We start from the raw sequence: 18,605 nt of genomic DNA on the forward strand, positions 1-18,605 counted from the left end.
TTAATTGAAACATTAACGTGCATAAAAATCGTATATAATTAGAACATTAGTTGTAAATTATACATGCTATACCAACTAAACAAAATATATTATAAAATAAGTTCTTCTCAATAAAGCGTTCGGAAAATTTATTTATATTCATTTGTAAACTTTTCACTTAAAGTAGCTTAACCTAAACTAAGGAGGAAACTTTCGCATAACATAACGTAACTGTACCTAGCTTAAACTCTAAAGGAACGTTTCAGTATGACAGATAAATAAATAATAATAAAGTGATATAATAGAAAACAAATAATTCAGATATTGATGAAGAGAAACAAAAACTCTGTAATTTATTTTAGTATGAACTGACGATATAAACACCATTATGATTATTTGGCATGATGCCGGACTTTAAAAATACATCAGTATCAGAAAGAAATTAAAAACATTGCTATAAAATTTATGACGTTGATTTATATTCGTTTGCCAATACATCTGAAGAAAAAGTTAATTATAGAGTACGACGTTTGTTTGATTAAAAACCAATGAGTAGAAAGTTTCATCAAAGTAGTTTCGTAACTCACAGCTCTGGCCTTAAGTGTGATTGTGTCATATCACCACAATATGTAAATACGAATAGTAGAAAAATACTTTTAACATAACCAACTAACTAACAGCTGATATCAACGTATTTTACCAAATCGCAGTCCAATGAACATAAGGACAGTGATAAGGGTTCTACAGTTTATTCTACAAGTTAATTATCGATTAAACAGCAATACAACTCACTTAAAACAAATATTTGTTGCATGGTATCATTTCAGTAAGAGAAGTGGCAGTCCTCCATGAAGTGTAATGCCAGATAATTAGACTAAAACTAATTTCTGATGATAAGATACCAAGTATCGTTATGGGAGATATTTAGTGAAATTAAAATTGATAACAAAGTGTTCAGAAAATATACAAATTTAGTGTAACATATTTCCCAGTAAAACAGCACTGTGACAAATGTTCTCAGCATATAATAACACAAATTTTTATCAATGATTTCAAACATATTACGTTTCTTGTAAAAACTGTTCATCATAAACAAGACACTGTCTTTACATATATCCAAAATTTGTTCAGTTTAGAAGCTGAAATTCATTACACCGTGGCATCAACAAATGAATCTAAATATCATAAAACTACATGTAGTTTTTCTTTAATAAACGAATTGAATTAATGTCGTTATTCAAGTTTGTTTTTTTTTTCAAAATATATCAATCAGTATAAAGAAACGAAGCAAGTTTATAAAAATTGAACTTCTTAAGAGAGAAACTACGACTTTCCTAAATAAAAATGATGGTCAGATAATTTTTGAGAATTTAAAAATGATCAGATCATAAATAGATCAATTCATACATTGTTGGTTTTAATATATCTACTTACCAACATCAAGAGATGTAACAATAATAAACCTTACTTGTTTAATGTAACTTGTTACAAAAGCTTACGTCATGGATACGAAGACAAATTCAGCTTACAAATTTGCCTTGTTGAAACTTCACTGTATTATATATGAGATGCTAGAGTATGGAACGTGAAATATAATTATAAAATTCAGTTTCATTGATGTTTTTGTTGTTTTGATACAAAGCTACATCCTGGACTATCTCAACCATGACTAAAGCGGAGAATCAAATCACACTGTTTACTACTAGAAGTCTGGAAAACATGACCGTAAACATTCAATTTAGTAATATACAGATATTAACGTACTTATTGTTAATTGTTATAATTTTCTAGGGGTGTGTAGAGAATCTCTTATGGTAGATTGTGCATTGTATTGTTCTCAATATTTATCAGAACATATTTAGCTATACGTCAATAAAACATATAAACTGTTTGTACTCAATCAATGCAATGAACATATATTTTCCAGCTGTGGCTTAGCGGCTCATAAAACTGCTCCGACTTTTCAAATACGAAACGTTTTCCTCGCAACTCCGTCATTTCTTGACTAATTTGAGTTTCAATTATAGTTTCCAATTCAAGAAGTCAAACACCTCAAATGTTCTATTTGATCACGCCCACGTTTTATAGGTTAATTTACTTTTGTCATGACTGGAAGAATTTCAAATTGAGGGTAGGTTAGCAGAGGTCGTGATGAGTAATCAAATGGAATCGGCAGTGAGCATGTTCCACACATTGTATTACTAGCACACAAAACTATAGTAAATAAAAATGAGAGGAAAGGTCTCATATATTAATTAACTTTAACCCTTCCTAAAATAATTTCAAGTGCCGCAACAATTGAAGATTCCCCCTTGCTTTAATTCATCCTGATCATACATACTTGTATAGTTTATACTATTTACAAAATCATATGTGTATAGTATATATTACTTAGATTAACATATTTGTATAGTTTATACTATTTACAGAATCATATTTGTATAGTATATATTATTTACAAAAACACATTTGTATAGTTTGCACTATTTAAAGAAACATACTTGGATCGTTTATATTAATTACAGAAACACCCTTCCATAGTTGATACTATTTACAGAAACACCCTTGTATAGTTTGCACCAATGAGAGAAACATTCTTGTGTAGTTTAAATAATTTACAGAAACACCCTTGTATAGTATATATTATTTACAGAAACATATTTGTATAGTTTATACTATTTACAGAATCATATTTGTATAATATATATTATTTACAGAAACACATTTGTATAGTTTGCACTATTTAAAGAAACATACTTGGATCGTTTATATTAATTACAGAAACACCCTTGTATAGTTTGCACCAATTAAAGAAACATTCTTGTACAGTTTATATTATTTACAGAAACATATTTGTATAGTTTATATTATTTACAGAAATACCCTTGTATAGTTTAAATAATTTACAGAAACACCCTTGTATAGTTTGAACCAATTACAGAAACATTCTTGTACAGTTTATATTATTTACAGAAACATATTTGTATAGTTTATATTATTTACAGAAACACCCTTGTATAGTTTAAATAATTTACAGAAACACCCTTGTATAGTTTAAATAATTTACAGAAACACCCTTGTATAGTATATATTATTTACAGAAACACCATTGGATACTTTATATTATTTACAGAAACATATTTGTATAGTTTATACTATGCTACAGGTCATGGGACTAGTGATTCAATTCAATTTTTTTTTTATCTCAATATTTTTATAATATAACATTAACGCTCAAGTTTTCCTGAGTCAGTACTGGAAATGTATTCTAAAGAAACTACCCCATGTAAGCATATGATTTTGTATCGAACCTTGTTACTGGTACAGGAGAAACACACGGACAAACAAATTTATGAAAGATTTCTTTTAAATATATATTATATTTCATTTTCTATTCTAAAAAATCAAACTTGTTAGAATTCAAATTGTTTTTTTTAATTCACAAAAATTTTTAATTCATTTTTACCGACGAGAATCCGGATCCTAAGAAAGTGTAAAATTATAAAACTTATCAAGTTTCATATAAATTGAATTAAATCACATAAAGTGTCATGATGGTGTAAGTAAGTTATTATTTAATTAATTTTAATTATTATTAAGGGATTGTGGTATTTCATCTTTTAAGAAAACTATAAACTATTTCCTTCATGTATTTTATTAATTTTGTAGGGGCTTGGCAGGCAGGGCCTAGCGCGTTAAAGCGTGCGCTTTGTAATCGCGGGTTCGCGCCCGAGTTATGCCAAACATGCTCGCACTCCCAGCCGTGGAGGCGTTATAATATGATAGTCAATCCCACTATTCGTTGGAAAAAGAGTAGCCCAAGAGTTGGCGGCGGGTGGTGATGACTAGCTACCTTCCCTCTAGTCTTGCACTGCTAAATTAGGGACGGCTAGCAAAGATATCCCTCGAGTAGCTTTGTGCGAAATTCCAAAATCAAACAATGAATTTTGTAATTGGTTTCAACAAACCCTGAACATATATATATATAAAACCTTTCTACTTTTAAAAAAATAATTTTCATTAAAAGTATGTACAAAAATGTCTCCTTTATAAATCTCTTTATTGTTATCCATTACTTTAGTGACTTTAATCGCTAATATGTGGTGTAGGTTCTATGCTATAAACAAAGTTAAGATAACCCTCTGTATGGATTTGTATTAAGAAAATAACGTGACCTAAGGTCATTATGTTTTTCATTTCAAACTTAACACGTTCATTAATGTGTATAAATTTTAACCTCACACACATTATACATTTCCTAGAAAACCAATTACTTGTATTAACAATGAGAAAACAGCGAAATCCATAAATATTCAACGATTTTAAAAACAGAAAAGTGAACAAAGCAGTTTGTTGCAAAAATGAACACATCAGTGACGATATGGTGTGATAGTTGTTGAAAGACAAGACTATACATTCTTAATTCATGTGAGATAATATTAACATTAATAAATAAAATACCAGACCGGCATGGCCACGCGTGTTAAGGCGTGCGACTCGTAATTTGAGGTCGCGGGTTCGCATCCCCGTCGCACCAAACATGCTTACCCTTTCAGCCGTGGGACCTTAAAATGTGACGGTCAATCCCACTATTCGTTGGTAAAAGAATAGCCCAAGAGTTGGCGGTGGGTGGTGATGACTAGCTGCCTTCCATTTACTCTTGCACTGCTAAATTAAGGATGGCTAGCACAGATAGCGCGAGAGTAGCTTTGTGCGTAATTAAAAAACAAAACATCAAACAATAAAGTATTCTATGAGTCAGGAATTTTAAAAATACGTTATTACGTGACATGAAGTATCATCGTGTAACATATTTTGTATAAGAATGTCTTAATGTGACTGATGTACGAAAATGTGAAAACACTGCAGTCTGTCCGCTGCTAAGAATCAAATCCCAAATTATATTGTTGTAAATATGTGAACTTACACTTTACTTCCCTGGATACATATATTAAGTTATATTCCAGCCTTATTTGCAATCATAATCAGGAAGGTTTAATTCTAAATGTCAGGCATTAAATATATGAAATTGGTCACAAAGCTACTCAGAGGGCTGTCTCTGCCTGTCCACAACGATAACCAAAACACTATTTCCAGTGATGTGAGTCCACAGACTTCCCGCTGTGCCTCTTGGGGATAAATGTTGGTCAATCAATAAGTTTCTATAAAAAATTATAAACTGTTTAATCATTTTATCTCCTCTCAATTTTGTATTCCTGAATTAGTTTGTTTCTTCTTTTTAATTTCACACAGGGTTAAATTATGGCTATCTGCGCTTTCCGTTACTAATTTATCAGTGAAAAACAACTTCTGGGCTAGTATATTACCAACGAATAGTAGTACTGACCGTTACCATTATAACTACACTACACCTAAAAAAGGGGACACGTTTCGTGTGACGGATATTTGAAGCCACGACCTTTACGCTACGAATCAATCGACACGACCAGAAAGTTAAATTTTTTAACATTCTTTCGAGAAAAGTGAAACTTCACAAAATTTTTCTATTTAAAGTTTAAAATGCTCAATAATTTATAGTAACCTAAATTACATGTTACCAATTATTCTCTGCCATTACGATTTCCTGCACCCACATTTTGACCATCAACCTTTCTTAGTTCACTATCCCAATACTCTTTCGTTTCCCAACCTAGTGTCGTAACTTCCATCACCTCTCACGCCAATGTTAGAGTTGTGTCTCTTCCTAACCCTTTCTTATTCTTTCACATATTTCCATTGCTTTATGAAAACCTGGATTACCGTTACACCTATGTCTGTCATTACTGCTCATATCTCCCATTTTGTTTCCGTGATAACCGCAACCATCTTGGATGTTCTGGTTTCTATCGTTATTTCCGTTTTTAGCATAACTTTCTACAGTGCAAAGAGGAGTAACAAAATGCAAAACGAAAACCTATAATAAAAATATATATCAAAATTTAACTTTCTCACGAATAATGACAAATTTAAATAATCTACTCTCTCATTGTGGAAAGTTTGTGTGTCCAAAGTTCTATTTTTTACACAGACAGGCGTTTACTCAAACACACAAATATATTCATTGATCTATCGCAGAGCATTTTCCCCTTAAAGCTTTTAACTTTTATTGAGAGTTATTTTTAAATAGATTAGTTTAAATTAAAATTAAATAAAATTATTCATTTCCATATCAGATGAGAACATTTGTCACAGTGATGTTTCAATAGGAATTCTGTTATACTAAATTTGAATACCCTTTTAAGAATTACGTTATCAATTTACATTTCACTAACAATATTCTATAATGAGATCAGGTCTCTTATCATAGGAAATTAATCTTAATTTAATTATCTCACATTATTCTATGTTTAGGACTGCTACTTCTCATAAGGAAATGATACCATGCAACATATACAACTCTTTGTTTTCGGTGAGTTATTTTGCTGTTTGGTCAATAATGAACTGATAGAATAAATTGTAAAACACTTACCACAGTCCTTATGTTCATTAGACAACAATAAGGTAAAAGACGTTGATATCGGTTGTTAGTTAGTTGATTATATCAAGGTACGTATTTCTATAGTGGTGTGATATGACACAATCATACTTAAGGCCACACCTGTGATGAACAAAACATCTATGCCGCAAATTCATATTTATTGGCTTTTAATTAATAACAAAAAACGTAACTTATATTTGGCTTTTACCCAGATGGACTATCAAACGAAGATAAATCAAACCTATAACATTTTAGAAAATATTTGTTAATTTTCTTTTTGAGACTGATGTACTTTCAAAGACCGACATCAAGCCAAATAATCATTATCGTGTTATATCGTCAGTTCGTGCAAAGGAAAATTACATTTTAATAAATTTATAATTACATCAATAACATGTTTCAGGTAGTTTTGGTTATATTATGTGGATAAATGTTGAGGTTCGGTAAACATCAGTGAACTACCGGTTAGCAACTTTTTATCTGAAACAACGTCTGAGAAATTGGAAATCTATAGATAAGTTACATTTCTCCCTCGCTTGTTTCTTCTGAATAACTTTCTTAAATTCTCCATTCACAAATCTTTATGTAATTTTCCCACCATAGAAATATTCCTCACAAATCAGTATGTACAAATGTTTCATTTTAAAACGTAATCTGAACACTTAATACATTAGGGTTTTGTGGTAAACAATGTGTAAATTATGGCATATTTTTGTTACTTGTTTTTCACTTTTTTATTAGTGCATTCAGTTTGTTTTCAAGAAATAAAAATATTAAAATAACAAATGGGGTGATAAACTAGTTGAAATTCTCTTGGATTTTGTTCGATCTTGATAAACGTGATTTTAACGATTTCGATTACCAGACAACGATTTTAAGTGATTTTAAGCTTTGTTGTTGATATCATTATGCAGCAATTTAATTGATATTTATGTTTAAGTGTTGTTAAACACTTATCCTGGTTTAGAAATCAGGATAAAAAAACGGAACACTTGCTAATAAAAACCACTTAACTATGAGATGATTGGATGTTGTTTATCTCGTGTTTTGACGTCAATTTAAACGTCAGTTGCAAAAGAAGTACTTTTTCATTCGTTCCAAAACATATACTCTTCAAGATGCATATAATATTCAAAATAATCTAGTATAAATGAGTCTGAAACATTGCCTAAAGGCCATTCCAAGGCTAATAGGATCCAATTTCTGTTTGAATTCATGAGAAAAACAATTTCAAATACATTTAAAACATTCTTTATTGATGTAACTTTAGACACGAAGTTTTCATCATTTCGTTTGCGTTTAAGGGTCGAAGGGCTGAGTAGAAGACATGGTGTGATAACTTATATCTAACTAAACAACTTGTCTTGAGTTTAGATTTCCTTCAAAACAATATTTGTAAAACCTTTACTTTTAATTTCGTGAAATGTGAAGGCTCAGTCAAATTTAATTGGTTAAGTTAGGCCTAACACGGAATGTTATACGATACTGTCATATTATTCATTTCAAAACATCAATGGCACAATTCATTAGACTTGCCTGTTGGTTTAGTAACAATATCTGCATATTCTAATAAAATTATTGCAATGTCCGAAATAAATAAATCTGTGATACTTGACGTCAAAACATAAATCACATTCAGAATTCTTACACTTCGTTGTAAAAGTTGAGTTTGAAATTTTTGTGACATATATTCTTATGATAATTTAAAAACGACTTCTTATCAAAAGGAAAACATACAAAGTATAGTATATTAGGCCTTTTCTCAGAGGAACAACGCATCTCACTCCCTAATTTCCAGTTATATTTTATATAATGTCCCAGAATGCTGAACGTTTCGATACCAGTGGAAGACATATCCCAAGTATACTCTTCTGGAGTGGAATCGAATCCCCGATTTTAGCATGGTTAGTTCGTAGACATACCGCTGTACCAGCAGGGAACAACGTGTTGTGAGAACTATCGACTTCGTGCAAAAACTTTTCTGTTGTGGCAAGTTTAAATTTTTGTGTCTTTCGTCAGTAAATATGAAGAACCGCTAGCTCTTCGTATAATTTCCATACAACCTAGTTAATAAGGTTAATTGTTTAGATTTTTTTTTTGGAAAACCCAAATTATTACAATCGTGTTGCCTTAGAAACATGAACCTTCTTATAGTCTTGTCTCAGGATCCAGATGCGCTTAATTTTATTTTTTCGTACATACGAAGAATCACAAAAAACTTTGTTTTAGGAACTTAAACGATTACATAAAACATATAATGAAGTGATTTTCTTTCCCCGGGATGGGACATAATACATGTTTACCCAATAGATAAATTCCTTATATTCACACATCGTTGTTTACCAACTTATTATTGTTCAACTGTAAATTGAAACTATAACTAATTTAGTTGTGTGAATAGTTATCACACAATTTAAATGTGTTTTGTTTCCCATATATTTTTATAACTTTTCTGTTTTATGAACATGGTCATTATAAAATTTATTTATTTTGTTTCAGAAAGTTTATGATAAAGAAGTATTTAATCCATATATTTTTAAATGAATTAGATTATGAGAAAATTGAAAAAACAAGATCTTTCGTTTCTTAGTATTTCACGAAAAAAATTATTGTGTGTATTTCCTCATCATCCGTGTATGTCTCCCAGTGTTTGAACTTGTATTAGATTGATTTAACACAAATATGGATGGGAATAAAACTATAGAATATGATGAACTATGTAGAATGGACGGCAACTGCTTGTTGTGGGAACACAAGTGAGGAGGACGACGTTCCGAAAGGCTCCCGCCTTTCGTCTTCAAGTCGACATGAAGAAATATTTTTGCTACACGGTCAAATGTTTCATCCTGAGATTTATTAATTGTAGTGACGAAGGTGAAATTTGGTTGTCACTGTAAAATCAATATCGATGTAACATTTCTTGAAGAATGTTTATAAAACCTTTTGTTAAATATTAAGAACAAGTTATTCTAAAATATAAAAAAACATTTATTTATAAATGATGCTGCCATCTTTTGGTAAAAAATATTTAAGATGTGTTTCACACTGGTACTTAAAAGTGTATATCATTTTCTCCCACATATCTGTTAGTTTCTGTAAAAGATGTCAAAATATTACATTTCTGGTAAACACTGTTCATCATAAACTTAACATTGTCTTTATACGTATCAAATTTTATTCAGTTTATAAGTTGAAACTAACTCTGCTGTGGAATTAATAAACGAGTCTAAATATTATAAAACTACACGTGAGGTTTTTCTTTAATAATCCCATTGATTAATTTCGTTATTCAAATAATTTTGTCAAAATATTCTAATAATAAGCTAGCCTAACTAAGCATTTGATTCTGTATCGAAACGTGTTCCTGTTAAAGAAGTAAACACAGAGACAAACAGATTAAGTTAAAAAGTTTTCAGTTTTAACTATAAATTACACTTTATTTCTTACTTTATTTACTTTATTGTTCTTTATTTTCTCTTACGTTAAAATCAAACTGAATTTCAATGCAAAATTTATTTATATCAAAAATCAGTTTACAGTAATTTCAATATATTTGTCTTTCATAATATAACCTAAGGGTTATATTGAACCCTTGGTTTATTGAACAAAGGAAAGATTTCACAACATCATTTCTATCGGCGATAATCCAGATTCTAAGAAGCTGTAAAAAGAAAAACATATATCCAGTTTAATATAAGTTGAATTAAAAGGACAAAACTGTGGATGTTGTTGTAAGTTATTTTATTATAACATATAAATATATATATATATAAAAGTGGGATCTTGTGTAACAAATAATATATCACAGACGCTATTTATGAATCTCCTCCTACTTCCTATTACAGCTAATTGTAAATTAGATGTTAAAATGTTCCAATATTATCCTTTAATAAAACTGAAGATTACTTATGATGTACAACAATAACAGTCCTTTCTCTTCTCCCAACGTCTTATCAATAACTTTAGTGACTTAAATCGCTAATATCTGATGTAGGTTCTCAGCGATAAACAAAGTTCACATACACCACTGTGTAGCTTCATATATTAAATAAACAACGTGTACTGGTGCTCTAATATTTCTCATTTCATACCAATTCGTTTTTCTAATGTGTATAAAATTTAAGCTCTCAGACATTACACATTACTTAGAAAACTTATTACTTATACTAACACTGAGCAATTGAAAACTCTTTAAATATTCAACAATTTTGAAAACAGTAAAGTTAACAATGCAGCTTCTTACAAACGTTAACAAAGCAGTGACGATGTGATGTGATAGTTATTAAAAGACCAGACTAAACATTCTTATATCATGTGAGATAATGTTCACATTGATAAAAAAGACATAAAATAAGTCACGAATATTGAAACTACTCTACTACTCTTTTGCCCATGAGAGAACAAGTATGTTTAATACGATAAGGATTTCAATAAGCAATCTTCAGATATATGCTTCGAGAGGTATGGCCAAGTGGATAAATTGATTAACTTTATTATTTGAAAAGTGAAACTTTGAAACATATCCGTTTTTAAATGTTGATATTCTTACTTATTTATAATAACATGAACAATGAAATTAAGTGAGTTGTTACCAATTTCCCCCACCAATACGATTTTATGCGTCCAAATGTAGACTGTCATTCATTCTTAGCTCACTATTCAATCTTATATCATTTCTTGTTCCTCCACCGAGATGTATTTGTCTTGTTGTTCGTGTTTCTCTTGTTAACCCATCTATTAAGTTAGGGTCACTGTCAAAAACCAAGCCTACGTCTGGGTCTCTTCTAAACATATTCTTCTCGTATCTTCCATTACCATTATATATTCTGAAATCTTTTTTCTTATCAAAACCACTTTTATTCCCACATCTGCCAAGAGCTCTAGTATTTCCCCCTATATCTCCGTAACAACCATAACCATTGTTGATGTTTCGGGGTCACTTCCGTTATTTTGTCACGTTCCGTTTTCAACGTAACTTCCTACAGTGTAGACCGTAATCACCAAAAGTAGAATGAAATTCTGTAGAAAAAATAAATAAATTTTTCTTGAAATCTATGACCATTAGTCAACATAACAAACTGCTTGCTTCTTCTTGTTTGTTCTTTTATATGAGGAAATTTTACTTTTGTTATACTGAAATTGAATACCTTTCTAAGAATTATGTTATCAATTTATATTTCACTAACAATGTAATTAAATCAGGTCTCTAATGAGCAGAAATTAATTTTGGTCTATTTATCTGATATTATTTTCCACTTCTTATACTGGAATGATACCATGCCACAAATACAACTATTTGTTTCCGGTGAACTGTGCTAGAGTTTAACCGATAAGTAACTTACAGAATAAGCTGTAACACTTACCACTAGTCTCATCTTCATTCCAGTGCAATAAGTAAAAAGACCTTGATATCGGCTCTAAGTAAGTTCGTTATGTTAATAGTGTTCTTCAAATTTATGAACTTTTATAGCGTATTATAAATACGCAATCACAGTGAAGGCCACAGCTCTGAGTTACGAAACTGTTATAACCCAGATTACTATTTCCTGATTTCAAATTATACAAAGGTCATACTTTATAATTAGCTTCTTCTCCAGATGTATTGACAAGCGAATTTAAGTCACAACTCAACGCGACAAACTTTATAGAAATGTTTTCACTTTTCTTTCTGACACTGATGTACTTTCAAATTACGGTATCATGTTGAATAAGCCTTATGGGGTTTATATTACTTTTTTTTTCCAAAAGTAAAACACAGAGTTATTCGTTACCCTTCGTTTCAATCTGAATTATTAAAAACTTAATAATTTGTTTCTTTTAATGTTATACATTATTATTATTTATTTGTTTGTCACACTCCAAACGAGTTTAGGTTAGGTACAGTTACGTTATGTTATGTGAAACTTTATAAATAAGTTTATTTAAGGCTATTTAGGTGAAAATTTAACATTTTACTTAAAGTATACGTTATACGGTGAGTCCAATTATTATTTCTTAATGATTTAGTGTTCTATTTTCAAAGTACAGACAACTGAATATATGGGGACCTCAGCAGACCGATGTAGCTTTGCAACAACAAAAACACACAAACACAACTGAATATAAATAAACTTTCCAAACGCTAATTATTTATTGTCAGATACTTATTTAATAACAATTGTTTCACAGTTGGTATAGTATGTGTGATTAACAACTCATGTTCTCATTAAATAAGTTTCATTGGTGTTTCAATAAAAAGCTGTAAACAGATCTAAAATCGATGTGAATATTTACTTTACTTTATCAGCTTGTTTCCGAGTAATTGGTACGTGCTTCGTATGGAATGTTCTATTCTTCTTTAAGAATAGTTACAATTTCTTTATTAATTATAATACCTGTAATATAGGTTATGTTATATCGAATGACCCGATAGATTTCTTATTAAATTTTGAACCTTTCTGGGTCATTAGATCAAAAGCTAGTGAATATAGCAATACTGTTTCACCTTTAACAGTTTTGATGAATCTTATTAAATTGTACAATAATATGTTTTCCTTTATCGCAGGTAATCTGTAGCCATGCAGGAAATAAGGAAGTGTTAACGTAAAGTAACGCCAAAGACACTGTTCTACAACACTGTTTCAGTTCATTATTGAAAAGGAAACGACGAAAATATGTCAATAGAAATATTGTATGTTGGGACTGGAATTGACAAAATGGAGAAATATATAAACTTAAGTTTTATTTTTTTAATTGTTTTGAAACCATGATTTCATTTGATAAATAAATATCTCCTATCAAATATTGTCTGGAATATAGTGATATCTGGTGTGACTCAAACAGTTTAAAAAAAAACTTTTTTGTGTATGTGCCTGTCGACAAATGAAATTTTGATTCAAGATTATGATAAAATCCCATCTAATAAAGATTTCTGACTGTAGATGATGGTAAAGCACCAACAGTGAATTTAATTAGTCTTACCGCCACTTCTTTAATTTCTTAAAATAAAAATAATGGAAAGATACCATGGTATCTTATAAAATAACTGTATTATCAAAAAAAGCTTCGACTGTCACCAATCCTGCTTAATTCCATGTAAATATTAAAATTGATCTGTTGATTTAACGTGAGTGAATGGGCTAATAATTTGTGATTTAGATTATGAGATTAGTGAACAAAATAAAGATGAGTTAATAAATAACTTGCTGCCTCATCAAAAAGCGGAAACGATTGCTGAAGCATTTGCAAATAACATAATAGCGAGACACGGTGTAACCCAATACTTTCTGATGGATAGAGATGGTAACTTCGTTTCTACGTTAGAAAATTACATTGATCAATTGTTAAGTGTCCAGAAAACTGAAACAACTGCTTTCCATCCAGCTGCTACGGTATTACTAGAAATATTCTACAGAACTTTCCTAGATATAATCTCTCAATACTGTGAGAAAGATAATAAAACTGGGGAAGAGCTGGTTCATTTATTACAAAAGTGATGAAAATGAGTCTACTCTGGAAAGTCCGTTTTTTCTATTACATGGTAGAGATGTACTGCTGCCAAAGCAAGAGATAATGACCATAAAAATATTTTATAACGCAGAAGGTAATGATTACAAGACTGAGCTTTTACAGAGACTGCAGTTAGCCTTTGAGATAATTAAAAAAACATTTAATACAACATGCTCAAGATAGAGAGAAACAAACAAATAAAAAGACGAAACTAATGATATAAAATTATTATATAAATTGTTGTTATATACCCTAATCGTTAAGAGAGGAAACACCAAGAAATAAGTAAAACTGTGGAAAACACTTTCAGAGCACTTAAACAAACAAGTTTAATCTATTTTGAGAATACAAAATGTGTAAAAAAAGAAAACAGTTGGTACATGTTAATAGATTGAAGAAACTGAGGAAAGGAAATCATATCTTTAGGAATATATAATTGATGAAAACTATACAACTGACAAAAAAGAAAATATTAAAGTCCAATCTTATTATTCGAATAAATTAGATTTATCTTATAACAATGAAGAGATAAGTAAAGCCTAGACAGAAAATTAAGAGTTAGAAGACGCTTATACCACATTAGTATCGAGGACAAGTAACAGAGTCTGTGTATCAAGAACATCTATGACGACGTAAGATGATACTGTTACCCATGATTATTACCTTAGATCACGTGGTCGTGTACCAACTCAACCAGAAGTAATCCTTACCCCTACTAGAAACGAGTGAAATTTTGTTTCCAAGTAGTTGTACATAGACCCACAAATGACATTACCAGAGTTAATGTTAGCTCTATTGATGAAACACTTGGTGTGCTAGAAGCTTTTAACGATATATTAAGCAGTAGTCGTAGCTGAACTTAGACTTAAGTTAACAATGTAGGACGTAGATAAACAATATTGAATATATTGAATCTTATATTATCTTGAGATATGTGAATAATTTTCGAATTTTTTTACAGTATGTTCATGAGATTGATAGTTTGATTACAAGAAGAAGTAATATTGTTCGACAAATCTTTTGACGTAAGTTGTCGCGATAATTTCGATGACGGTGGTTCGGAAAATATTACGTCATTTCACATGACAAATCAGGTAACAGCAATCTGATGTCCTGTAAGGGTGATACAAAAGGAACTAAGAACTATGACACCTTATTCAGACGATATATTGTTAGAATTTAAAAATTTGTTATTATAATTAAAGGATATTAAAGATAGCATCACGATTTCCGATCGGATTCCATGAAAACGTAGTTAAATAGACGCAGGTGAAAATGATTTCAAATTTTTGTTCGCATAAGTAAATACAAACGATTTACGCCAATTAAACAAGAAAATCGAACAACAAAGACAGGTCTAAATATAAATGGTTAGCTTAACATGTCACTGTTATGAACTAATTAAACCAGTGTCTTCAAGTAGATGACCAGAAATTCTCCTAAGTCTCAGTAAACATTAGAAAATTTTGAAACGTACCAATATCAGACATTCTGAACTTCATTGAGCAGGACCAGAAATGTTAGTTTTCAAACATAGAATTCAGAATAACTAACAAAAATTATTATTTACCGTTGGAAATTGTACGAGTGAGTTATGTAAGTTAGAACAAGTATTATATATGTAGCTGAAGACATAAAGTTAGTTCATACTCTATACGTCCAAATATGTTACAAAAAATGTTAGCTGAAATTGATAGGAAGTTACTTCCGTACTTACAACATATGAAACCTACAAATAGTGAATAGATTTATACGTATTACACATGAACTTATGTAATGACACCTGTAGCAAAGGATACAATCCGCACTTTTATGTATTAGAAATAGTTGTTAACTAAAACATATCTTCATAATATACTTTATGATGTTCAAGATAGTAAAGGATATTAAAATGTATGCGTTGGAAAGCTGACAAGAAAAGGCGGGTAATGTATGCTGGAGTGAAATAACAGTGAGGATATGATTAAATTTTCGTTTGTTTATTTTTCAAAACTTTTTGAAAATAATGTTTTTTTTTAAATAAATTTTTCAGAGTGTAGAAGTTTTTTTAATAACCGAGTGATTATCTAAAGGGTTGAAAATCTATTTAAAACTATTTGTACGTTTCAGTTAGTTGGACCCTTGCACAATGGAGGCTTTTTTTTTTCCTCTGTGAAATTTTATAGCTTCGTCAGCGACTACTTGGTCTAACTACACAACTCAAGAAGTTGAGACGAAACTAAGATAATTAATTGAGTAACTGGAGTACTTATCTCAGTGATTAAAGAAATACTGTTCGTACCATTAGAGAAATGGAAATATTTCTAATTACTTTCAAACAAAAGGCACAAAGATATACAATTTAGTTTTCCAATTTTCTAAAGAAATATTATGGAGCAAATTAACATTATTTTTATTATGAAGCTGTAATAATCTAATGCTCCATTTGTTTGCCGTTATATGTAAAGTTTTTACATAATATCTAGCTGTTTCTCACCTATTGTGGGTATCGAAGTTTGAATTTTAATGTTATAAGATATCAGAATTGACGAAAAAAACGCTGGGGTATTGATAATCATACATTAATATAAACAATGAATAAAAAAACCTTCATTTCCCCCTAAGTAAAATAACCGACGTAAGTGATTACTTTCACGTTTATTTTGGTTTTTCTTAAATTCATTAATTTTTATTATTACAAACAAACAATATAAAAAATGTACCAATTATAAGTGAACAACAGAAAACAGATCTACTACTTATAAACGAATAATATAAAACAAATCTACTGATCATAAATAAAAAATATAAAACAAATATACTGATCATAAACAAATAATATAGAACAAATCTACTGATCATAAATAAAAAATATAAAACAAATATACTGATCATAAACAAATAATATAGAACAAATCTACTGATCATAAATAAAAAAATATAAAACAAATAAACTGATCATAAACAAATAATATAAAACAAACCAAGTTACTGATCTATATTTCAAAGGAATTAAAACAATGTATTGGTGACATTTGTACACAAGCACAAACAATGGGCGATCTGCGTTCTGTACACAGAGTGGAACTGAGCTCCGAATTTTAGTATTTTAACTTGAAACTTACTTCTAACAAACAGTCAACAAAATAAGAAAATTAGGATTATCCACGATTATGACTATTATAAAATTAAAAAAAAATAGTTATTTGATGAAATATACACAAAACAGAAAAATAATAGTCCAAGAGAAGCTCAATAACATAATTATCAGTGTGGCTAAAGGCTCTCAGTCTCAACATATGTAACATAATTCATGTTATACACGAATGAAAATGTAACAGGATACAGGTTAAAAAAACGTCTGTAACAGTTAATATTCCCTTGTTATATCTCGACTTGTAACCTGAGGATCGCGGGTTGGTGTCCCCGTGAAAACAAAATGTTCGCCCTCTCAGCCGTGGAGCCGTTACAATTTGACATCAATCCCACTATTCGTTGGTAAAAGAGTAGCCCAAGAGTTGGCAGTGAGTGGTGATGACTAGCTGTTTTCTGCCTATTTTACACTGCGATAAAAGGAGGCTACTTCAGATAACTCTCGACTAGCTTTGCGCGAAAATTCAAACCAAACCAAAGCAACAATTCTTATATGACATTCACGGTACTAGATAGTTTTGTATGCCTCACATTCACAAGTTTCTTGACCTTTATAATAAAACTCTCTTCAACTTCTATTGCTTGGACAATTTTGTTCTTCTGAAGTATGGTATGAAGATATGTTTCAGTTAAAAACTATTGCTAAAAGAATGTAAAAATTACCTTACTTTATATATATATAATTTACTTAATGCGACCTGTGATTGATATGAAAGACGCTTGAAGTGGCTTAATTAAAGTTGTCAAGTTCATAAGACATGTATATAATAAATTTTGTGAGGAATTATATAGCTGTATTTATATCAACATATCTATGTTAGTGTAATGTGTAAGGTTTGGTTTGTTTTGAATTTCGCGCAAAGCTACACAAGGGCTATCTGCGCTAGCCGTCTCTAATTTAGCAGTATGAGACAAGAGGGAAGGCAGCTAGTCATCACCACTTGGGCTACTCTTATACCAACGCATAGTGGGATTGACTCTCACGTTATAACGACCCCAGGGTCGAAAAAGAGAGTATGTTTGGTGTGACGGGGATTCAAACCCTAGACTCTCAGATTACAAGTTGAGCGCCCTAACCACGTGGCCATGCCAGGCTGATCTACTTTTATTTAAATTATTAAAAAACAAGACAACGTGAAGTACAAACAATAAATATTTTATTAAACACGTAGACATGGCGTGACCTGATAGAAAGGTAGCGTTCGACTATTACATAATGTGCTTGTCTCGGATCCCAAACACGGCTATCGAACATGTTCACCTTTTCATCACGTGTGAGTGTTATAACATTATGGTCAATTCCGGTATTGTTTCGTAAAAGAATAGCCCAAGAGTTGGTGATGGGTGGTGTTGACCAACTGCCTTCCCTCTAGTCTTACACTGCTAAATTAGGGTCGGCTAGCACAGATAGCCCTCGAGTAGCTTTGTGCAAAATTCCAAAAACAAACAAACAAAATTTTCACTTTTTTATTACTGCATTCAGTTTGTTTTCCAGAAATAAAAATATTGAAATACTCAAATGGAATTA

At 30.5% G+C, this 18,605-nt stretch overlaps 1 protein-coding gene and 1 long non-coding RNA gene across 2 annotated transcripts in view; one reads left to right on the forward strand and one right to left on the reverse strand.

Moving 5' to 3' along the window:
* Positions 1–7,871: 7,871 nt before the first annotated feature.
* Positions 7,872–13,372, forward strand: LOC143254210 (uncharacterized). The gene is made up of 2 exons (XR_013030097.1): positions 7,872–8,446; positions 13,002–13,372. It is a non-coding gene; the product is annotated as an uncharacterized LOC143254210 (long non-coding RNA).
* Positions 9,956–18,605, reverse strand: part of LOC143254190 (uncharacterized) — a gene marked incomplete in the record, with an annotated part of 711,062 nt that continues 702,412 nt past the window's right edge. Inside the window, 1 exon segment of the mRNA XM_076508987.1 lies at positions 9,956–10,118. Within this exon segment, the coding sequence (XP_076365102.1) occupies positions 10,002–10,118 (117 nt within the window).

The sequence above is a fragment of the Tachypleus tridentatus genome, chromosome 6, assembly GCF_004210375.1.
Source record: "Tachypleus tridentatus isolate NWPU-2018 chromosome 6, ASM421037v1, whole genome shotgun sequence".
In the NCBI taxonomy this organism is placed as follows: Eukaryota; Metazoa; Arthropoda; class Merostomata; order Xiphosura; family Limulidae; genus Tachypleus; species Tachypleus tridentatus.